This window comes from Leguminivora glycinivorella, unplaced genomic scaffold (genome assembly GCF_023078275.1).
Source record: "Leguminivora glycinivorella isolate SPB_JAAS2020 unplaced genomic scaffold, LegGlyc_1.1 Scaffold6, whole genome shotgun sequence".
Classification (NCBI taxonomy): domain Eukaryota; kingdom Metazoa; phylum Arthropoda; class Insecta; order Lepidoptera; family Tortricidae; genus Leguminivora; species Leguminivora glycinivorella.
In genome coordinates, this window is record NW_025952831.1 from 2,553,664 (window position 1) to 2,579,380 (window position 25,717).

The window sequence follows — 25,717 nt, forward strand, 5'->3', positions numbered from 1 at the left end:
TGTCAAGGTAATTAAAATTTCCTTTGGGGCGATAAAAATTCGCACATTTTTTATTGGAAGCTGATTCCAGTTACCGAAATGGCATTAAAGCCTATAATTTGGTGGTAAGCGGTTCGATACAATCATATTTAAAAAATATAGGTACTACAACATTACTAACGCCGTGTCTTGCGTGGGCGACGGTCGCGCGACCGTCGCCGTCGCGTCTCATACTTCCATATCGATCAGGTTTGATTTCGTATGCGTCGCATCGCCGTCGCGCGACCATCGCGCGACCGTCGCCCACGCAAGCCACGGCGTAACAACATAATAATCAGCGAAGTAGGACGAACATAACTCAATAAGATGTAACACCTAATGAAACCACGGGCGCAATTGAATTATGAGAATAATAGATTATTCGTACCGATATGATAATAAGCACAAAAACATATTCAATCCAAACATATTATTATAAAATATACCAACCGTACACTGAGAGAAATTTGCATTGTGAATTTAACAAGTTCGACTTGTTGCGGTTTATCCGTTTGAATCAGCCAAACGTATGTTTAAAACAATATTCAGGTTGTTTTTATAAAATCGACTTGTTGATTCAAATATATTGCCGATTCAAATGACAAGTAGCTTGTTGTTTGAACCAAAGAGCACGTAGGCGCTATTTTAACCAAAAAACTTGTTGAACGAACATGAAAACTGGTTGTATTTTCTCTCAGTGTAATATTTCGATGTCTTTCTTAATGATTGAAACTTTTACAACCACTCGTTTAAAGAAAACTCTAACACTGAACACAAAACCACTTAACAAAAACATGTCCATTTCAAATCGATTTCTCCCTTATGCAATCCAAAGACTCAGTAGTACAGTGATAGTAGCCATGATTACAAACTATTCAATTATATTCTTGTTAATGTTTCAAATAATTATATGTAAGAACTATCAAGGTGAAAGTTTTCCAAAGAAATATTTGGAGCCGGAAGATGTGGTGCCGGCGAGTGCGGACGCGACGAATTATTTGCAGAATTTAGGGAAAATTCTTGATTATTTCGTGCTGTATGCGAACAAAACATGTATTAACAGGGCTTTGGGAATGTTTTATATGAAAGGTATGAGTTCTTTCAACCTATTAAAGCAAGAGAAAAAAAAATCTTCGAGTGCATAATCCATACTTCCATACTAATATTATAAATGGTAAAGTATGTGTGTCTGTTTGTTTGTCCGTCCTTCACGGCAAAACGGAGCGACGGATTGTCCTGATTTTTTATGTGGAGATAGTTGAAGGGACGGAGAGTGACATAGGCTACATATATTATGTCGTCGTCGCTGAACGCATTCGTAAAGCATGTTCATATTAACGAGCGATTTTTGGTCGGCGAAAGCCGATTTCGCGTCGATAGGTTTGGGGACGATACGTGGCGATGGAAACACAGTCTCGTCAAATCACTATATATGTAATAGGAAAGTGATAAAAGAGAGCTAGCTATGACACGCTCCAATGTGACGTTGGCTAGGTACCCAGGTATATATATTTGTCTAGTAATTCAATATGACGCTTGTGGACATCGATTAGAATAGTTAAACTTCATTCCAGTATTTTACCCTTGTCTAGGTACATGAGAAGCTAATTTCTCATGATTTATCATTCGCGTGCCCTTATCCCAGTCTTTTGGGGTCGACACAACAAGTTGTTCTATTCCATACCTCTCTATCACCTGTCATCTATCATTCACTTGTTTCCGATTCATATTCTGTGATAAATCTGTGGGCCTAGTGAAAAAGGGTACCTATAACTCAAATTGGGTGTGTAATGATTGGTATAACTTTTTTTGGTATAGTAACATTTGATATAACATTTGGTATATATTTAAAGGATATAATTACTCATTTGACATAATTAACATTTGGTATAACCACAAAATATCTACTTTTATTTTGTACTAGCTTATACCCGCGGCTTCGCCCGCGCAATAAAAGTATTCATTAAGATTTTCATTTGGATCCGTAGGGACCGTAGGTTTCTCTGTAGGTATATTTATCTGCGATTATTTCGATTGCACATAATACTTTTGCTTGCAATGATTGTAGAAATATTACACATCGACCACAGCGTAGGTAATTCTATATACGCTGGGGAAACCTTTATAAACATCCCACATAGCCCGTATTTCGACACTATGATCGGTGGGTAAAAAGTACTTTTTTCTATTATCCCTTACAATTTTTTACATTTTGCTTATACTTATCGCAAACGTAATCTTCAAGCAAGCAAACAACGATCGTCTTAGAGCACATTGATTGTAAGAGACCGCCGACCGATTATCCGTATCCCTCTAACGATACCCATATTATCCGTATCCGTATCGCTATCGCTAACGCTATCGCTATCGCTATCGCTATCCCTATCGCTATCCCTATCGCTATCCCTATCGCTTTCCTTATCGCTATCCCTATCCCTTATCAAGATGTTTAATGATATAACACTTTAAGTTCTCGCGCTTTGTACACATATTTAAAGTCACATACAGGTCGAACGCGATTAATTAACATTATTTTTACCTTTTTTCCCAACGTTTCGGCCAGGTTGCACTGGCCGTGGTCGCGGAAGACTGACGTCCCAGCAAAATGTCACCGGAGATGTAAACAACACAAAACTACCCGATATTAATTTATATAAATGTTCGGGGTAGACAAATAAATATAATCTACCCGCTTTTAGTTAATGTTTATTTCCCACCATGTTTATTTTAAAGGTAAAAATAATGTTAATTAATCGCGTTCGACCTGTATGTGACTTTAAATATATGTTTAATGATTTCTTATCAAGTGCTAAAATATAAAGTTTCATGGTTTTATCATTTAAAATTAAGAAATCCCATACAAACCTTCAACCTCTTTTTCAACCCCTTCATCCCTTTTTTTTTCGAAATAAAAAGTAGCCTATGTTCTGTCTCAGGGTCTAAAGATTGTCTGTTCCAAATTTCATCAAAATCGGTTGCGTGGTTTAAGCGGGAAAGCGTAACAGACAGACAGACAGAGTTACTTTCGCATTTATAATATTATAGTATATATATAGTATATAGTATATATAGTATATATAGTATATAGTATATAGTATATAGTATATATATATATAGTATATATATATATATATAGTATATATATATAGTATATAGTATATAGTATAATAGTATATATAGTATATATATATATATAGTATAATATATATAGTATATATATAGTATATATAGTATATAGTATAGTATATAGTATATATAGTATATATATAGTATATATAGTATATAGTATAGTATAATAGTATATAGTATATATAGTATATAGTATGGAGTATGGATGGATAATCATTATTTCGTATAACACTTATTTATAATAACCGTTATATGGTATAACTATCTATTGATATACGACTAGTATAATATAACTAGCAAACAGTATAAAACATTTCATGAATTAATTTTATTCTTTTTTGAAGGGATCACAGTTCTAAACTAACCGAACCTACTTTTCTGATAGCAGTACCTATGTTTAAGGGTCACAGTTCTAACCTAACCTAACCTATTTATCTGGTAGCAGCGCGTTGTGTGTAGGGGTCACAGTTCTAACCTAATTTACTTTTCTGGTAAGTGATGGATTTAATTGATTGTACATTTTTTTGTTGTTCTAACTGTGCTTTAGAAAGAAATTGTGTTATACAATTTATTTATTATCGGAAATAAGCATTATACTCAAAGTATGATATAATAAATGTTATTCGAAAAAATGATCATTATATTAAATAAGAATTATATAATTTGTTAGTATATTATTTGTTGTTATATGATTCAATAATTATATCAAATGATCGTTATAACGACTAAAAATATATCAAAAAAAGTTATATCGATCGATACGCACCCACTCAAATTGACTCGGTGAAAAGGGCACAAGTCCCACCTTGGACTTGTGACCTTTTCCATCGAGTCAATTTGAGTTATACCCTTTTTTACTAGGCTCACAGAAATATAACTAAATGAGGCCATTCAACGAAAACGTCGAAATAATGTAAAATTGATAGTTTGAGTCGGCATAATGCTACATTTTCCGTCATCTAGCAGATTTATTAAGTTTAAGATTCAATTAGGGCATCTTCTTATCTTACAAGTTGTAAGACTGGATTTTTAAAAACGAACTCGATCATTACTTACAGCGTACAAGCTGGTACGTACTCGCAGGTATCGTTCATATGAGAGAAAACTTGATTGTTCATGAACTGTAAAGTTTTCTCTCTAATTGGAAGTTACAATACCTACAAACTTGAAAAGTTTAAACCAAATAATTACGACGAATTTTTCAGCTATTCTCAAGAGAACTGTACTAGAAAACAAGAACAAAATACAAGAGGACCAACATAAATTGATTAAGAAGGTCATATTACAAGCGGATAATATTTTATCACACTTTTTTGCCAGTATCGTTAACCCTTTGGACTGGGGGCATATTCTGAAAAGGGGTAAGTAATCAAACTACTAACCACTTAGCCACGAAATTCTAGCAAAATTAAAGGTAGTTCGGCTCGGTATTATAAATATATGCCACATAATCACACCCTGGCCCCGTAGAAGAATGGCATTTCTGCGACGCGAAAAGTGATTGCTCCCGGGAATTCCGGAAACAGATATTTCCCGAGAATTCCCGGGAATTGGCTTTTCTCCAGTTCCGAAATCAAATTCCTGGGAAATCTCAACATTTCGGGAACTTTATTGAATAGGGTTTTAAGCAATTATAAACATAAAATAATCATATTTGTAGGTAGCTACTAACACCACTAATAAGTTTTTATAATAATCATTATAACACAGAGGAATAAGTAAGGGAAGAGAACTCCATACATCAGTAAATGCAGGTTATTTGTATACCTAGGCGTAGTTAAGTGACATCTAGCGACAATCACGCGTCAATATGCCCGCAGGTCTTGACCCACTCCCGGGAAATCAAATATGACCCATTCCCGAGAAATTGCAATCACTAGACGCGAATCAAATTACAATCAGAGTTTTGAATGATTCACGGTTATTTTCATTAGACTTATATTGACCGGGACTTATATTGGACGAGTAGACCGTGATTACTTTTTTGATTTTTGTCGAGCTCCCGATATTACGGCTCCCAAAAGGTAATCACGGTCTATATCCCGGTCAATATAAGTCTAATCAAATTGCAATCATTTGCCCAGCATCGATTCGATCACAAAACTACGTGGCTCAATGGCAATAAGTTTTCAGCTGACACAAGTTTTAACGGGGCACGGATATCACAAAGCCTATTTACACAGATTTAAAATAACAGACGACAATTTATGCCCATGTAACAACGTTAGTGCACATGTGGGACGGCTCCCCAAACCATGACACACATGCTGTGCTGCCCAGCAAATCCACACACATGCTCCGTGGAAGATCTACGGGACGCGACAGACAGGGCAATAAGCGTCGCGACCTTTTGGTCCCGCTTAATATAAAAAAGAAAAGAAACCATCGACACGAGAAGAAGAAGAAGAAGTTGTCAGACTATTGACTATTGACCACCTTTTAAAAGAATGCCCAAAATTCACCAATACTCGTATCCACCATGAAAGCACCTGTGATTTATTGAAAGTCACCCCATATGAAATATCAAGCGTCATTACAAAAGAATCATCTAATCGATGGAATCAGGCGTTACTTTGCGGAAATCCATGTTAATCGTAAACTAGAAATTAATTGCATGTAAAAAATACGCAAGTAATTATAACAGGTTAGCACTGATTGACTTGCACGTTATCTATTCGCGGATTAGCAAAGGAAAGTTCTAGTTTACGATTAAAAGAATCATCAACAGAATCATTCACAAAACATATCAACAAAATTATCAATAGTCTAAAAAAGTTCAATAACACCTAAAGAGTAATGTACCACAGCATCAAGGTGAATGATCGCCCGTATTCCTAGCGAGGGCCTTTCATCTTTAACACGAGACGACAGTTAATTACAAAAAAAAAAACTTGTCGCGAAGTAGATACATAAGTGTCAAAACTATGACATGTCAATCGCATATCGAACACACAAAGGCCGTTTGGTGGCCCGGGGTGATGAAATTCTTAATCATTCACCACATACCTGGTGCCTTCTGATGAAACACGCACTCATCTGTTCCATTTATTCAGTGATAGCTGTCCAGGACACATTCCCGCAACTTTGCCCCATGTTTTGTATCCTATTGTTATAATTTTCAGTTTTAGCGCAGTAGTTTACAACACACTAAACAAGCTTATTAAAGGGTTACAAAGTGTAGTTCTGCTTACCGTATACTGTTAAGAAGGTATTATTAGCAAGCCCTGTGAAATAGGTACCTAACATAATTAACTTTGAAAAGCGCTTTCCCGGAATCGCCCTAGTCAATGTGACAATTATATGTGTACTTATGTTTAGTTTATTTGGTAAGCTTTCTTTTATTTCCTTTGTTTTGATTTTACTGTTGTAATTGTAGCACCGCTCACAGTCTCTCTGCTTAGCCTCGAGGTAGAGAATGCTTTAGAGCATTAAGTCCGCCTTTTTGTACTGCAAGGTTTTTCTTTCGTGCAATAAAGATTAAATAAATAAATAAATAAATAAATGTCTAACTACTATAAAACAGCGAGCAACAAAAGATTCAAATTCAAAAGAAACTCAAACTGACCCAGTGTAAAATAAGGATTTTCTGAAATGTGATTTACTGAGAGCCATTGAGTTTTAAAAAATGCGAGTCTGTTTAGTAAAACGTACCACTTTGTCGCTTACCATAAAGACGATTTTTGAGCCTGCCCAGAAATATATATGACTACGCGCCATATTGCGGTATTTCATATGAACTATTTTCGTCATACTAAACTGAACTGTCACTCTGTACATCAGTAACAGCGCCCTCCTGACAATCCATACTAATATTAAAAATGGGAAAGTGTGTGTGTCTGTTTGTTTGCCCGTCTTTCACGGCAAAACGGAGCGACTAATTGACGTGATATTTTAAGTGGAGATAGATAGATAGATAGATAGAATACTCTTTATTGGCACACCTCAGCAAGAGATACAGAAAAAAGATACAGCGGAGACAAAACAAATGATTATAAATAGAGGCAGACAACAGGCGGTCTTATACCTACCTACCTACCTACTAGATACCTAGTTAAAAGGATGGAGAGTGACGTGACAGTATACCTTAAATGGGGGAGGGGGGAGTTTGTATGGAGCTAGTGTTTCACCTCCAAAGTCACACAGGTCTCATCGATCCATTGGTACCTGGGCCTTCCGACCGGCCGTTTCTCGGTGGATCGCCACAGGTAAGCTCTTTTGGCCGCACGATCCTCTCCCATACTCTCCACATGGCTGAACCAGCGCAGACGAGCATCGAGCAGCCTTACGAATTGACGTGATTTTTTAAGTGGAGATAATTGAAGGGATGGAGAGTGACATAGGCTACTTGTTGTCTCTTTCTAACGCGAGTGAAGCCGCGGGCAAAAGCTAGTAGTCATATATTTCTGGTCGGGCTTTATCTTATACCTTTAAACAAGCAATTCTTGTATATTTATTTAGTTATATATATACCGACGATCTCGGAAACCGCTCTAACGATTTCGCTGAAATTTGTTATGTGGGGGTTTTCGGGGGTGAAAAATCGATCTAGCGTAACCTTAGATCGTCCGAATTTTCTAGTTTTCATGCATTTTTCTTTCGCGTTAGTTAACGTCAAATATGGTCGTTAATTTCCTGGCCCGCGCGGTGGGTCCACATAGGGTAGCTGATACGCAATAATGTGTTATCCCACATGAATTTTGCAATAAAATATCAACTTTAATCGTCAAATTTATGAGTTGACATCTTATTGCAAAATTCATGTGGGATAACACATTATTGCGTATCAGCATCATTTATTAGGTCAGTCGTACGAGGTCGGTCTAATGTTCGCAGACAGATCGCATGTGGGGTTTCAAATCAAGGCCAGAAATTAAGTTTTTGGTTTCTTTTTTTATTTATAAGAGTTTTTTTTTTATCTAAAGACGTAATATAATAAAATAGAACCGAGCGAAGCTCGATCGCTCAGATATTATGAATAAACTGACAAAGCGGCTTTATAGCAATCGACAAAGTGGGACGTTTTACTAACACTCACAAATATTGAGGTTTTTTTATGCGACTCTCTTTCAGCTAGTCATCTACTTAAAGAAGATGATCTCCAAGTAGAAGCGATCGGTGAATTTAAAGGCAACCTGTTCAAAAAATGGATTTTGAGCGACGTATCCCTCAATGAGTATGAACAGGATATGGACGAACTAAAATTTCCTAAAGAGATTTATTTAAAACACACTGAAGAAGTTGTAGAGTCTACGGTATTCACTATTAATATTGATGATTCAGGTAATTTTCGACTGTTCACTGATAACAAAAAAACTATGCTATTTTTCATACTTTATCTTACCATGCGGCATTTTATTATCTTGGGGACCGGGCTGTGCAAACGGAAACGCAAGAACGGTCATCTATTTCATCCGACTGGCTACTTACTGACTGGGTAAGTACTGAGACTTCAGTACAAAAAGTACGTTGACTACAGTAGCATGACAAATACGATTGTTTCCGAGAGAAAACGATGGAAGGAAAACTATTATGTAAGGTAAGGTGGGGAAAGATTGAAGGGATTTTCTTACGGGGTAAGATGGAAAGCCGCCCGTGGTGCTTCATTATACGGAACATATTTCATCTTACCCCTCAAGAAAAGCCCTTCAATATTTCGCTACCTTACCTTACTATATTTGTAACACTCATATTAGTTGCAAGTAGAAATAACCTAACCACAAAATTGAAATTTTGAAAAAACGTCCAACGTGGTGGGCCGATTTTCATGAAACATGGCTAAGAACACTCCCGACTACATGAGACTAAATCTAAATCGGTTCACCCGTTCGGGAGCTACGATGCCACAGACAGACACACACACAGAGACAGACAGACAGACAAACAAGTCTTTGCGTCGGGGGTTAATAAAAGTATCTACATTCAATGACAAAAACTTGTAATATAAATGTTTTAGATTACTGCTTGGGTGAAATAATCTACAACCCTTTGCCGCTGGAAGACACTAAAATCTTAAAACCGTGCGTGTACGACCAGTTTTGCCCCAAGATCCTGTATTATCGTGCTCCATCGTTCTCCTACAGTCTTAGTCACAGGTGAGTCTGCTACTGTAATTCTAATTAAGTATTGCTAACTACACCAGGGTGCGTAGCCGAATGGCACAAACGCTCACGAAACGAAACGCTAGTAGATATCTATCCCTATCGCTCTTGCGTATTGGCGCGACAGAGCCAGGCTACGTTTCGTTTTCGTTTGGCGTCGGAGAAATGCCATTCGGCTACGGGGCCAGACCCTTTAGCAAAACTTGCCTTGTCGCGCGCGAATCCATACATCAAGCGCGACTTCAAGTATGGCTGCAAGTAAGTTGTGCTACGTACAACGTACTCTATAACCCCTGTTCGCCAACTTACCTATCTGAGAGATTTAACTATCTGGCTGAAGGCAGTGAACACCGCATACGTTCAAGCACTAATCTTACGCTTGCCATTCCGACAAATAATACACGTACGTATGCAAAGTCTTTCACGGTGCGCGCGGTGAAATTATGGAATGAACTGCCTCGGTCTCTCAAACAGTCTCAGTCTGTGGCGTCACTAAAGACTAATTTGAAGAAGCTTTGGCTTTCCAACCAAGCGTGATCTGGTTATGTGTGTTCCTTCTGAACCTACTCCTATTTGAGAAGTACATATTTCTTGCGATATTCATATTTATGTATACTTATATATATTTATATATCGTATTTTATTTGTGTATTCGTGTATGTAGTTTATTTCATAATATTATTTAGTATTTATGTAGTTTATTTACTTGTGGACATTATTTTGGTTTATTTCTGACCTTTATTGTACTTCTGTAAGTTTGTCTATCTTGCCTACTTTAATGTTCCTCTCATCTAATCTAAGGTTAGCTGGAAGAGATCCCTTATAGGGATAAGTTCGCCTTTGTACCTCTGTTCCTGTAAACTGTATATGAATCTGTTGTACACAATAAAGTGATTACTACTACTACTAAAGGGTCAGGTCTTAAACAGTCTCCTAGCTGTTCAAAAAGTCTCCAAGCTAGTGAGAAACTGGCACGATTCTTTTTAACCAGAGGCGTTTGCAAACGATGACGAGATTTGAACCCATGACCACTGGAATAGTAGCACAGTGCGCTTCCACAATATCAATTCATTATAGAACAACTCATCGTGCCTGGTGAATGTCCAGTATGACTTGATGTTACTCCGGTAGCCGTATCAGAATTGTAATGGTCTTATGACACCATGGTCCATACGGTAATTTTATATTTCCATTCGCTGTTCGATAGTGTCTTTATTTCCTCAGATGGAAGAGCACTGTGCTATTTTTTCCTGGATCGATTGCCCAGTGCTCCACTAGATCAACCGGGCGATCACTGGGTCGTGGGTTTAAGTTCCACCCAAGACGTCGCTGCCCACTCTTTTATTTCGCAGGCAAATAAATACATGTATTTTTAATCCCTTTTATTATGTACCACTGCTCAAAGGCGTCCCCTGTTTCACGCTACTCTGTGCATGCTCCCGGCAGCCGCCACGAAATGAATCCAGGTCTTTCTGCCATCTTATTTTTAACTTACTACACCACGGCCTCGGGTAATTTTTAGTGCCCATTCGGGCGCTATTTTGGCCCATCTCTCCTGATGCATTCGACAGATGACCTCTATTATCGAAAATTAACTAACTACTTACTAACTAATATGGCTCTGAGGAAAAAGAATCTGGGCCTCCAAAACGACATCACGCCACTTGTCATGATCCTGCGCAGATTCCTGCCAATCATACGGCTTGCAGCTGACATAGATCCGCCATCACACTGTCTTCCCAGCGGTATCTGGGCCGACCCGCCGGGCGGTCATCAGTTGGTCTTCCTAGATACGTCCTCTTAGCAGCCCGATGCTCTCCCATTCTTAGTAGGTGGTCGAACCAGCGAAGTCTGTGGGATTTTGTTACGCCGAAAATTAAAGATTCCCTTATTTCAACAGAATGCTAAACATAATGATGGCTCGCCACGTCCGCCGCTGCTACCTCAGCAGCCCAGAGGATGATGAACAGCTGATGGAAGCCCTATGTGCTGGGATGTACCGAGAGGCGGTGTACCTCGCGCGCCGCGGGTACTTCAATAGAGATATCTGGATGGAACACAGTACGTTGTCTTATTTTCAAGAGCCATACAAGCTTATTCCACCGTCCCCATTCTACCATCGGACTTTTAGACGCACGGCCGGTTTCTACCAGTTCTTATGAGCACGGCCATACGGCCAATCAGTTGAATTCCTTGCCGGCACCAATACTGCCGTCCTAAGGTAAAAGGCAGCTATTCGACATTTTGCCGAAATTGACTTATTGTAATATTCGTAATGTACAGGTTAAGCTGCATCGACCACTTTTTTCCGTTTTTCGATATGTTGCCTAGTTTCCGAGAAAATTTCTCTAAAAAGGCAGTATTTGCACTAATTTTCCAAGATTTCCTAGCCAAAAAAGCAGCTATTTAACAAAACTAAGCTAAATCAACGTATATGCAGATATACGTTTTTTTACGCTCTGGTTAGGTTGACATGTTATCCAGTATTACTAGCCTAAAAGTACGTAAAAGTGAAAAACTAGGCTAAAAATACGTACAAGACGTTATACGTAGTTTTAGCGTAGAATTTTGATCAATTTTTAAACTGATACTAGTCTAAAAAAGCGTATATACATTTTTTCTGTAAAAAATGTCAAATACGTCATTTAAGCCTAGTATCGCTCGATTGTTTTACAACACAATATTAGTCTATAAAAACGAATAAGTGTTATACGTTCTTCTTATTTTGTATGGGTGTCATATTAAACGTAAAAAAACTTTTAAAATGAGTGAAAGTGCTGCAAACTAGCCTATAAAACAGTATATGCTCCAACCTTTGTCAATCCACCCGCCAGCCGAAAGATACTTTATGCTATGGAAAAGCCATCAGTGACGAGCTGCGAGCACCGGCGCAGCTTGTGGCTGACAGTACGAGAGCGCAGCTGGCTTTTTTCGCGCGAAATATTGATCGAAACCAAACGAAGTTAGGAAAAATACTGAATGATTGCATTTTTGATACGTTTTAACAATAATAACTATTGTTTACATTTCCTACATCATTTCTATTGTCATTTTTATTCGAGATACAAACATTTAACTCGATTTTCAGATATTATTGCTCGAAAGCAAATACGTCTTTTTAGCGTAGTTTGCGGTGGGAAAATTGTTCGTATATAGTTTTTTTTTGCAGCAAACACTATATGAGGTATATTAATATTCCACGGTTTAAGTATTTAACGTTATACTTTTTGGTTTAATTTACAGTAAAACAAGTAAATAATTTGCAATTAATGAATGAGAACGTTAGAGATGAATGTTGATATAGAGAGGGAGGGGTAAATCCAAACAACGATGAATGGATTATGTGAAATAGGATATTAGAGAGAAATAAATGAGTGTTTAGATGACGAAAGAGGAGAATGAAAGAGGAAGACCTGTTCTACCTACCCCACATAAAATGAGATAAGGGTATGAGGAATAAGAAGGAGAAGTATTGGCAGTAGTCTCCATTTTCAACTATGTTTTATTTTACAAACATGGAATATTAATATGAATATAATAGGAAATTGAATATGAAAATAACCATATTTTTGATAACCAGTATCAAAAAGCATAGGCATGTTCATGTGAAAGTTAGGCCTATATAATAAACTTACGGGGTCATCTGCCACTGTTTCCAGAAAATCCATTAAATGACTATTTTGTTGTAGTCGAATTCAATTTATAACTTGACTATGATTCGTTGCGGGTGGCTGTTGCTCTTCGCTTGGGTTGCGATGTTTGTGTGCCCCATTTATGCATTTGCGGCACCATGGTGGAGAGCAATGGTCACCACGCTTTGAGTTGTTGTCGATGTGCTGGAAGGTTTCCTCGCCATCATGCCCTAAACGACATAATTCGAAGGGCGCTCGTTTCAGCAAATGTGCCTTGTGTGCTCGAGCCTCCGGGGCTTAGTCGGTCGGATGGCAAGAGGCCGGATGGATTGACCTTAGTGCCGTGGGAGAGAGGAAAGTGCCTGCTATGGGACGCCACATGCGTCAGCACTTTTGCTGCTTCCCATGTCACTCGCACGGTGAATTTAGCGGGGGCAGCTGCTGAGACGGCTGCTATTAAAAAACGCGAAAAATATTCGTGCTTGGGGGGTTACTTGTTTGTTCCACTCGCGGTGGAGACCACTGGGTGTTGGTGCTCGGAGGCTCAGGCCTTCTTTTTGGAGATCGGGAGTCGGCTGAGGGAGAGGGGGCTCGATCCCCGCTCCGGGTCATTCCTGGTGCAGAGGTTATCGATCGCGGTCCAGCGCGGAAATGCAGCTAGCGTCTTGGGAACCTTTGCACCTGGAATGACTCGTGGTGGGTTGTTTGACGGATGATGCGGTAAAATGTGTTTGTTAAATATAATTTATTCTACCATTTTTAGTTTTAGGGTTATGTATTTAGGTTTTTAGATTTAATTAAGTTTTATTTTAAGGCTATATCTATTTGTACCTACCTATTTTCTGTAATAATTGTAAATCTTTAATTTGACAATAAATTCTATTCTATTTATAACTAATTATTTTGATTGACTTTGATTTTGATACTCTCTATAAACTTTTGGATCGCAATTTTTGTATTGTAGCATTGTTGAAGATTTTTATGGTTACTAATCCAGTCATTTCTGAATTGCTCGATGTTATCTGTTTCTTAGCTTAATTCATTTCAGGGTAGTTCGACGGATTTAATGTTTTCGCAACAAACTCGACATCATTCTCTTGATACCAGACCGGTACTTGGCGAGCGTAGTGAAAAGCAGCTTAATCGGACCAGAAGAATATTTGATCCCTGTACTTTCATATACTAAAGCAGAACCTGCTTATGAAGGCATTCCTTCTTGTAAATCTAGGAATGTAAGTTTCCTTAAACAAAAAACGAATGGACAAATTGCTTGACAAACCACTTTTTGCCCAAATTTTTCGCAAAAAATCATTTTATCGTAGGTATTTGAACCCTATCAGAGGTTGAGGTACCTCTTGGTCGTTTAACTTCCGAGCTCAAGTTTTGACGGGAGATTCCTGAGTTTGGATGCGTTTTGGATGTATTTGTTTCATGTATATAACCAGCCGCAGTGAATGACGCTCTTTAGCTTACTGAACTATTACTACATATTCGCACAATCTCTAATAGAAATTGGTAAAATTGTTTTTTGTTTGCAAACTGTTCGTCACATAATAATTATATTATCTTTTTCTCTAAATTTTTTTATAGAAAAGAGCCAGGTTTTTGGAGCGACCATGAAATTCTTCTAAACTGTATGTATAATTCATGCGAAACCATTTGGTAGTAGGTAGTGTAAACTGCTTTCTAACTCACATCTTGTGCGGCCAATTTCATAGTCATCCAAATCCTTTGCAGATAGATTGGTCACAATTAAAACCCGTTGTTGTTCTACCTCTCATCTTGGCATTAAAATTACATAATTATAATTTATTTTGGCTCCAATTCTCAGAAGTGACGCGATAGATTGACATATGACATATGATATAAAAATTGACCTTTTTTATCATTACTTACTAACTTGTTTCCATTAGCAACGTAAGAAAGTTTCCACAAAACTCCGAATTAGTACACGTATGTTTAGTATACAGACGGCACTCTTATCATCTAGGCTTTGAGGAAAAATGACGATTAGATACTAATAATTGACTACTTACTGACTAATTTAAAAGAGCAGGTATTATTGTGTACTGTAAAAGTTTATTATATTATATTTATCACTAAAAAGAATCGATAGATCTAGTTTTTTTTTTTAAGTAAATAGGGACAGAATGGCGTTTTCTTGTTTCTTTAATACATACGTTTTTAAACGACGTATTTGCATTTTGTTCCAATTTCTTCCAAATATACTAATCTATAAAGCCGTATATACGATTTTTTTGATAGTATGCGTTCTTTTAGACTAGCAGTACAGTCGAAAATCTGGAAAACTCACTAGGATACTAATTAAAAAGGCCGAATAACTACGATACTGCCTTTAACTTAGAATCTCGAGTGCTAGATGGGCATTGTTGCTAAGCAATAAGATAGTATGTGATTATATACGGCGTTATAGCCTAGTTTAAGAGAAAATCCTAGATTAGAACACCGTATAAAGCATGTTTTACCGCTTTCTTGACTAGTAATATCTACCATTTTTGAAGCTTAATACTATGCAAAAAGGCTTTTATCGAATTAAAAAAAAACCAGTCGCTGTACAAACACACAAATAATGTCTAAAATAAGTAAACACTTATACCTACTATATACAAAAAGAAATAATGAAAAAAGTTAATCCGTTTTGTAGAAATTCAAAAAAGAAGGTTTTTTGCGATTATCTCAAAACTAGCTTTTGTCGAATAGCTGCCTTTTACCTTAGGACGGCAGAATATTTTCCAGCTAATATTACCCAGCAACCTTCAAATCAACAGTGAACATGCACCTTCTGTGCTAGCTCGATCGTAGGCCACGTCGTAGGCATTTACTGGCTGGTAGAGTTGGGGATATTGTTTAAATCTCAAGGGCTGTACATAACGTGGTGAAGCTACTATTATTTCTCTACTATAACCATCTAGAAAGTAAATAATACTAGTACACAAGTCTTAATACTGAAGTAAGTTGGTACTTATTAAACATTTCAATTTGCGCTGCATTTATTTCCTGCCTTAGGCTCTGAATCTGAATGCCATTCTGTAGGCCATGGTCGCTTTATCTTGCGGATAAGACCTTATTAATGCTTGATTTCATATTAAATAGAGGTAGTATTACTTTCTTCAGACTTATTATAATACTTTCTCAGTTACAATGAAAATAAATTCACGGTCACCATTTATTTTATTCCCTTTGCATTTCCATAATGATCCGTCCAAGAAGTTAAGTCTTTCTAAGTAACTAAAACAAAAAAAAATGTTCTTGACATCAATGATAATATTGATAATACATACATACGTAGGTACGTAAACTCACGTCCAGTTTCCCAAACGGGGTAGGCAGAGCACATGATACTGCTCAAGTAGGTACCTACTCTTTTGGCGACTAAGGGGCTGAAAAAAAACGCAATTGTGATATTACAGTGACACGTTGTGTGTGTCAACTATATAGACGCCGATCGAAACGCGTCTGGTTCTGTCGCGCCAATGCTGAAGAGCAATAGACAAAACACATACGATTTATTATCGTAAACGTTTGCCCTTGGCTACGTACCCTATTCGCACTTCATCATCCTCCTTGCGTTATCCCGGCATTTTGCCACGGCTCTTAGGAGCCTGGAGTCCGCTTTGACAACTAATCCCAAGATTTGGCGTAGGCACTAGTTTTTACGAAAGCGAGTGCCATCTGACCTTCCAACCCGAAGGGTAAACTAGACCTTATTGGAATTAGTCCGGTTTCCTCACGATGTTTTCCTTCACCGAAAAGCGACTGGCTAATATCAAATGACATTTCGCACATAAATTCCGAAAAACTCATTGGTGCGAGCCGGGGTTCGAACCCGCGACCTCCGGAACGAATGTCGCATGTACTTGCCGCCAAGCTACCAGCGCTTTCGTACCCTATTCTCACTTATTGGCCGATATATCTTTATCGCACTTAAATCCTGATTCTAATAATTCTTGAAACATTTGTTTCAGTCTCTCTATGTGGCATGCTGGGGTACCAAGAGTTCTTCCGACGCCATTGGTTCCGGAAAGTCGTCTCGTGGATCGACGAGCGAGGTTGTATCGCTGAGAACTTCAACTACGAAGCGAATCGTACTAGGTACATAGACATATTACTTATTATATTACATCGTAAAAACTTGATAAACAAGCCTACGAATAGTGCCGATTCATTAGTGTCAAAATCCCTTTGATTGACACCAAGTCGTATCGCGAAATTGCACAATAAACGTTCGACCGACATCGTATGAAATGTCTAGAATCCATATGAATTGTTATTGTTCACTACGTAAGGAAGACCTACTCGTATCTGTCTCTCTAACAGAGGAGGAGAACCCTTATGTTGCACTTGAAAAAAGGTTCAATCAGACTTATATTGACCGGGATATAGACCGTGATTACCTTTTTGTTAACACGCTTTTATTAGGTCGTCGTGTATGTAACTATGTATGTAATGGAATCTAAGGAAGCTAATTTAACCATCTTCCAGGAGTCGTAGCGTAATGAAAATTGGCAGCTATATGTAGTTCCGATGACAATACAATAATATGGTACTGTTGAGCTGATCTGATGATGGAGTCGGAAGATATGAACTGGAACTACATGATGGAACATCGTATCATAGCCGTTTTTGGGTTTCTTAGAAAAGTCTTTTAATGAACTTTGACTACAATTAGGTTTCAAGGTCTGATGATGAAGCCGAAAGATATGAACTGGAACTACATGATGGAACATCGTATCATAGCTGTTTTTGGGTTTCTTAGAAAAGTCTTGTAATGAACTTTGACTACGATTAGGTTTCAAGGTCTGATGATGGAGCCGGAAGATATGAACTGGAACTACATGATGGAACATCGTATCATAGCTGTTTTTGGGCTTCTTAGGAAAGTCTTGTAATGAACTTTGACTACAATTAGGTTTCAAGGTCTGATGATGGAGCCGGAAGATATGTGCTGGAACTACATGATGGAACATCGTATCATAGCTGTTTTTGGGCTTCTTAGAAAAGTCTTGTAATGAACTTTGACTACGATTAGGTTTCAAGGTCTGATGATGGAGCCGGAAGATATGAACTGGAACTACATGATGGAACATCGTATCATAGCTGTTTTTAGGCTTCTTAGAAAAGTCTTGTAATGAACTTTGACTACGATTAGGTTTCAAGGTCTGATGACGGAGCCGGAAGATATGAACTGGAACTACATGATGGAACATCGTATCATAGCTGTTTTTGGGCTTCTTAGAAAAGCTTTGTAATGAACTTTGACTACGATTAGGTTTCAAGGTCTGATGATGGAGCCGGAAGATATGAACTGGAACTACATGATGGAACATCGTATCATAGCTGTTTTTGGGCTTCTTAGAAAAGTCTTGTACTGAACTTTGACTATACGATTAGGTGCCGGAAGATAAGAACAGAAAAGGGGGGGGGGCTCGAGAGGGGAAGCATGAAAGAAAGATCAACGTAGTATTTAAAATAAGTTGGGTTAGCGTTTTCTTGTGACCTTTCAGAGCAAACAAAGGGGGCTCGGGGGGCAAAGCCCCCCGCATAAAAGAAAGATCAACGTTGTATTTAAAATAAGTTGGGTTAAGGTTTTCTTGTGATCCTTAAGAGTAAAGAAAAGGGGGGCTCTGGGGGCGAAGCCCCCCGCATGAAAGAAAGATCAACGTAGTATTTAGAATAAGTAGGGTTAGCGTTTTCTTGTGACCTTCAAGAGAAAACAAAGGGGGGCTCGGGGGGCCAAGCCCCCCGCATGAAAGAAAGATCAACGTAGTATTTAGAATAAGTTGGGTTAGCGTTTTCTTGTGACCTTCAAGAGCAAACAAAGGGGGGCTCGGGGGCGAAGCCCCCGCATGAAAGAAAGATCAACGTAGTATTTAAGATAAGTTGGGTTAGCGTTTTATTGTGACCTTTAAGAGCAAACAAAGGGGGCTCGGGGGCGAACCCCCCGCATAAAAGAAAGATTAACGTAGTATTTAAAATAAGTTGGGTTAGCGTTTTCTTGTGACCTTTCAGAGCAAACAAAGGGGGGCTCGGGGGGCGAAGCCCCCCACATAAAAGAAAGATCAACGTTGTATTTAAAATAAGTTGGGTTAAGGTTTTCTTGTGATCCTTAAGAGTAAAGAAAAGGGGGGCTTGGGGGGCGAAGCCCCCGCATGAAATAAAGATCAACGTAGTATTTAGAATAAGTTGGGTTAGCGTTTTCTTGTGACCTTTAAGAGCAAACAAAGGGGGGCTCGGGGGGCGAAGCCCCCCGCATAAAAGAAAGATTAACGTAGTATTTAAAATAAGTTGGGTTAGCGTTTTCTTGTGACCATTAAGAGCAAACAAAGGGGGGCTCGGGGGGCGAAGCCCACCGCATAAAAGAAAGATCAACGTTGTATTTAAAATAAGTTGGGTTAGCGTTTTCTTGTGACCTTTAAGAACAAACAAAGGGGGGCTCGGGGGGCGAAGCCCCCCCCGCATAAAAGAAAGATCAACGTAGTATTTAAAATAAGTTGGGTTAGCGTTTTCTTGTGACCTTTAAGAGAAAACAAAGGGGGCTCGGGGGCGAAGCCCCCCGCATAAAAGAAAGATCAACGTAGTATTTAAAATAAGTTGGGTTAGCGTTTTCTTGTGACCTTTAAGAGCAAACAAAGGGGGGCTCGGGGGGCGAAGCCCCCCGCATAAAAGAAAGATCAACGTTTTTTAAAATAAGTTGGGTTAGCGTTTTCTTGTGACCTTTAAGAACAAACAAAGGGGGGCTCGGGGGGCGAAGCCCCCCCGCATAAAAGAAAGATCAACGTAGTATTTAAAATAAGTTGGGTTAGCGTTTTCTTGTGACCTTTAAGAGCAAACAAAGGGGACTCGGGGGCGAAGCCCCGCATAAAAGAAAGATTAACGTAGTATTTAAAATAAGTTGGGTTAGCGTTTTCTTGTGACCTTTAAGAGCAAACAAAGGGGGCTCGGGGGCGAAGCCCCCGCATAAAAGAAAGATCAACGTTGTATTTAAAATAAGTTGGGTTAGCGTTTTCTTGTGACCTTTAAGAGCAAACAAAGGGGGGCTCGGGGGGCTAAGCCCCCCCGCATAAAAGAAAGATCAACGTTTTTTAAAATAAGTTGGGTTAGCGTTTTCTTGTGACCTTTAAGAGCAAACAAAGAGGGGCTCGGGGGGCGAAGCCCCCCTCATAAAAGAAAGATAAACGTTGTATTTAAAATAAGTTGGGTTAGGATTTTCTTGTTACCCTTAAGAGTAACGAAAAGGGGGGCTCGGGGGGCGAAGCCCCCGCATAAAAGAAAGATTAACGTAGTATTTAAAATAAGTTGGGTTAGCGTTTTCTTGTGACCTTTAAGAGCAAACAAAGGGGGGCTCGGGGGGCGAAGCCCCCGCATAAAAGAAAGATCAACGTAGTATTTAAAATAAGTTGGGTTAGCGTTTTCTTGTGACCTTTAAGAGCAAACAAAGGGGGGCTCGGGGGGCGAAGCCCCCTGCATGAAAGAAAGATCAACGTAGTATTTAAGATAAGTTGGGTTAGCGTTTTCTTGTGACCTTTAAGAGCAAACAAAGGGGGGCTCGGGGGGCGAAGCCCCCGCATAAAAGAAAGATAAACGTTGTATTTAAAATAAGTTGGGTTAGGGTTTTCTTGTTATCCTTAACAGTAACGAAAAGGGGGCTCGGGGGCGAAGCCCCCGCATAAAAGAAAGATTAACGTAGTATTTAAAATAAGTTGGGTTAGCGTTTTCTTTTGACCTTTAAGAGCAAACAAAGGGGGGCTCGGGGAGCAAAGCCCCCCGCATAAAAGAAAGATCAACGTTGTATTTAAAATAAGTTGGGTTAGGGTTTTCTTGTTACCCTTAAGAGTAACGAAAAGGGGGGCTCGGGGGCGAAGCCCCCCTCATAAAAGAAAGATTAACGTAGTATTTAAAATAAGTTGGGTTAGCGTTTTCTTGTGACCATTAAGAGCAAACAAAGGGGGGCTCGGGGGGCGAAGCCCACCGCATAAAAGAAAGATTAACGTTGTATTTAAAATAAGTTGGGTTAGCGTTTTCTTGTGACCTTTAAGAACAAACAAAGGGGGGCTCGGGGGGCGAAGCCCCCCGCATAAAAGAAAGATCAACGTAGTATTTAAAATAAGTTGGGTTAGCGTTTTCTTGTGACCTTTAAGAGCAAACAAAGGGGGCTCGGTGGGCGAAGCCCCCGCATGAAAGAAAGATCAACGTAGTATTTAAGATAAGTTGGGTTAGCGTTTTCTTGTGACCTTTAAGAGCAAACAAAGGGGGGCTCGGGGGCGAAGCCCCCCGCATAAAAGAAAGATAAACGTTGTATTTATAATAAGTTGGGTTAGGGTTTTCTTGTTACCCTTAAGAGTAACGAAAAGGGGGGCTCGGGGGGCGAAGCCCCCCGCATAAAAGAAAGATTAACGTAGTATTTAAAATAAGTTGGGTTAGCGTTTTCTTGTGACCTTTAAGAGCAAACAAAGGGGGGTCCCGGAGGGCCAAGCCCCCCCGCATAAAAGAAAGATCAACGTAGTATTTAAAATAAGTTGGGTTAGCGTTTTCTTGTGACCTTTAAGAGCAAACAAAGGGGGGCTCGGGGGCGAAGCCCCTGCATGAAAGAAAGATCAACGTAGTATTTAAGATAAGTTGGGTTAGCGTTTTCTTGTGACCTTTAAGAGCAAACAAAGGGGGGCTCGGGGGCGAAGCCCCCGCATAAAAGAAAGATAAACGTTGTATTTAAAATAAGTTGGGTTAGGGTTTTCTTGTTATCCTTAACAGTAACGAAAAGGGGGCTCGGGGGCGAAGCCCCCCGCATAAAAGAAAGATTAACGTAGTATTTAAAATAAGTTGGGTTAGCGTTTTCTTTTGACCTTTAAGAGCAAACAAAGGGGGGCTCGGGGGGCAAAGCCCCCCGCATAAAAGAAAGATCAACGTTGTATTTAAAATAAGTTGGGTTAGGGTTTTCTTGTTACCCTTAAGAGTAACGAAAAGGGGGGCTCGGGGGCGAAGCCCCCCTCATAAAAGAAAGATTAACGTAGTATTTAAAATAAGTTGGGTTAGCGTTTTCTTTTGACCTTTAAGAGCAAACAAAGGGGGGCTCGGGGGGCGAAGCCCCCCGCATTAAAAGAAAGATCAACGTTGTATTTAAAATAAGTTGGGTTAGCGTTTTCTTGTGACCATTAAGAGCAAACAAAGGGGGGCTCGGGGGGCGAAGCCCACCGCATAAAAGAAAGATCAACGTTGTATTTAAAATAAGTTGGGTTAGCGTTTTCTTGTGACCTTTAAGAACAAACAAAGGGGGGCTCGGGGGGCGAAGCCCCCCCGCATAAAAGAAAGATCAACGTAGTATTTAAAATAAGTTGGGTTAGCGTTTTCTTGTGACCTTTAAGAGCAAACAAAGGGGGGCTCGGTGGGCGAAGCCCCCCGCATGAAAGAAAAATCAACGTAGTATTTAAGATAAGTTGGGTTAGCGTTTTCTTGTGACCTTTAAGAGCAAACAAAGGGGGGCTCGGGGGGCGAAGCCCCCCGCATAAAAGAAAGATAAACGTTGTATTTATAATAAGTTGGGTTAGGGTTTTCTTGTTACCCTTAAGAGTAACGAAAAGGGGGGCTCGGGGGGCGAAGCCCCCCGCATAAAAGAAAGATTAACATAGTATTTAAAATAAGTTGGGTTAGCTTTTTCTTGTTACCTTTAAGAGCAAACAAAGGGGGGCTCGGGGGGCGAAGCCCCCCGCATAAAAGAAAGATCAACGTTGTATTTAAAATAAGTTGGGTAATGGTTTTCCTGTGACCCTTAAGAGCAAATAAAGGGGGGCTCGGCAATAAAGAAATACTTAAATTTTGTTTGAATTAGTTGAAATGTGACAATATTTTCTAATCGAGTCAAACAAAATCCAACTAGCTGAGAGCTTCAAAACAATGTATGGCGAAAGTATGTCTCTCTAATGTCTTCAAAAAGTCCGCGATGGCATATGTCTATATTGTCTATCTTTTACGGATAACTTACTAGGTATAAACATTTTTATGATAATACCGTAATAATAAGGTAGCCGCTAGTTATTATTAAGTAGCAATTAGCAATAAGTACACGTTAAGCCACAAATGGCATGTAAAATCCGCCTACTTGAAATAAATTTATATATAAATGTTAAAAGTATTTCCTTATTAATGACTAAAAAGTATAAAATAAATTAATAGTTTAAAAAACACTATAAAACACGCTTTTATAAATGCACGTAAAAGCCCAAAAATAAATTATGGATCGTTCAAGTTGTCTCTATTTGTGAGCTGAAGTTTAAAAACTATGTGCTTTTAATTATAATATTTGATTGTAAAAGCGTGGGGCGCTGGAACAGGAAAGACTTTCTTATAAACAAATACTAATCCGAACTTCCTGGCGAATGAAGTTGCATAAGAACATAACGTTTACATATGCCGCCTAAGGGTTACCAAAGAGAACCAAAGATATCTCGTCCACGAACAAGAACTCTGCATCGTGTCACTGTAGACACTTTCCCCTTTTGTACTTTGATTACCGGAAAAAAGCGGCGTTCTAAGTGTCGGTGACTGTCGACTCTCCTCGCTACTAGCGCATATTTTGTCTGAGTTCGACAAACTGGTACCTACTTTGGGCACTGACTTTTAATTGATTTGACTGTTTAATGTAGAACCTACTAGTCATGCTGCAACTCCAGTTAGCGCGTCAATCTGTGTAACCTCCTTCCCGTAACATAGCATAATTTGATTTATCAGCAAGTTATACAAAAAGTCTTTCCTGTTCCAGCGCCCCACGCTTTTACAATCAAATATTATAATTAAAAGCACATAGTTTTTAAACTTCAGCTCACAAATAGAGACAACTTGAACGATCCATAATTTATTTTTGGGCTTTTACGTGCATTTATAAAAGCGTGTTTTATAGTGTTTTTTAAACTATTAATTTATTTTTTGTCGAGCTCCCGATATTTCGACGCAGTTGCATCACGATCACGGAAAACTGACGAAGGCGGGTGGATGTCAATGTCAAATATGCGTAGACGGCTCGCGAAAAATGAAAATAACCGTGAATTATTCAAAACTCTTAAAGGTTAAATCATTCAGAAAGGGCTTCTTAAACCTAATACACTACGAGGATAAATAATTAAAGGCCATTTTCTGGTAGACGTTTGTAGTTTGCCGCTTTTGCACTCATGGGCTGTTCATATACGTGAAAGCTTCTCTTTTGCACACTTCAGCAGACTTCAGACCCTTCAGACCCTTTAGCACAACTTGCCTTGTCACGCGCGAGTCCATACATCAAGCGTGACCAAGTATGGACTCGCGCGCGACAAGGCAAGTTGTGCTATAGGGGCAGGAGTTCTTAAGTGTAGGTAAACGAAATGAAAGGTCTGTCTTACCTACTGAAATTGTTCTTCTTTCAGGTATCTCCTAGAAAAGGAACCAGAAAAAGCGGAAAGCACCCTCAAACTATCTCGGAAGGTTCTGTCAGATCCGTGCAGCTGGCATCCAATGGCTTTAAGTATAGTCGTGTTAGCTCATGGAGTCAGACATGCTGTGCATTTTAGAGAGGTGGATAAGGTGAAGGATGAGCTGTAGGAATATATACTTTTTTATTTGACTTCTTGTGTTTTTTTACCCGTTTATGTACAAGAAACATTGTACATAATTGCGAACAGAAAAAAATGCTACTCAAATCAGGTGAAATCAGGTGAAATTACTAGGTCCATACAAACTCTCCCTTCTCTCATTTTAGGAAAGTGAGTGGTTAGAAAGAGACAAAAAGTATATGCTACTTTTTGTCTCTTTCTAACTACGTCACTCTCCATCTTGTCAACTAGGTATCTCCAATTAAAACATCACGTCTATTTGTCGCTCCGTTTTGCCGTGAAAGACGGACAAACAGACGATTTATAATATTAGTATGGTATGGATAAGTATGAAGAGGGGCTATAGGTACTAAATCAAAGACTCTACGTTGGCTTACCGGGTTTTGCTAATCGAACTTGCTGGCAAAGGCATCTGCATCGTTGGTTCTTGTGCAGCTGAACTATTTCTGGTTTCTGGTTCGAGCTGTTTTTCAATTCTTTAATAGTTAGCTCATTTGGCTGTTAAAAAGATGACATACTGATTTTATTTTGAAGTTTGACATTTATATTTATTTTTCTAGCAGGCCAGTAGCCGTGCTAGAACCAATGAGTTAGTATAGCTTGAGTAAAAAAAAAACGGCTATACCGGGTGGACCCTGTAACAAAAGCAAAAAAACTGACCAACATTTGTGTCGCTTAACTTCAAACTTGGGTAAATCCATTCCGCTTTAAGGTTGAATGTATAAAAATATAATATGATCTGAAAGATAATCAACCTTATAGCAGAATGGATTTACCCAGTTTTGAAGTTAAGCGACACATTTGTTCAGTGACTTTAAAAATTAAGAACTCTTGAAATTTCCTTTCTTCATACAAAATAAATATTAGCTTCATTGTTAGTACACCATTCGCATTGTAGGTACCATCAGCTCTTACAAAAAACTTTCAAGGGTGATGAAAATCAAATAAAAGTTAAATAAAAATAAATATTGGGGACACCTTACACAGATCAACCTAGCTCCAAAGTAAGCAAAAGCTTGCACTATGGGTGCTAAGCGACGATAAACTTACTTATAGAGATAAATACACACTTATATACAGAGAGAACATCCACGACTCAGGAACAAATATCTGTGTTCATCGCACAAATAAACTACCGGGATTCGAACCCGGGACCGCGGCTTAGCAGGCAGGGTCACTATACGCGCTAGGCCAGACCGGTCAGTTATTTTAAAAGTAGCTGAACAAAAGTTTGTTAGTTTAA

The 25,717-nt window shown here is 38.9% G+C and overlaps 1 protein-coding gene across 1 annotated transcript; it reads left to right on the plus strand.

Moving 5' to 3' along the window:
• The first annotated feature begins 876 nt into the window (after positions 1 to 876).
• LOC125242066 lies at positions 877 to 24,485 on the plus strand. The gene is made up of 7 exons (XM_048150768.1): positions 877 to 1,107; positions 4,353 to 4,508; positions 8,218 to 8,427; positions 9,101 to 9,239; positions 11,146 to 11,306; positions 16,864 to 16,990; positions 24,289 to 24,485. Exons 1-7 carry the CDS (start codon positions 879 to 881, stop codon positions 24,461 to 24,463), a joined length of 1,197 nt encoding a protein of 398 aa, XP_048006725.1. The 5' UTR covers positions 877 to 878; the 3' UTR covers positions 24,464 to 24,485.
• Positions 24,486 to 25,717: the final 1,232 nt, after the last annotated feature.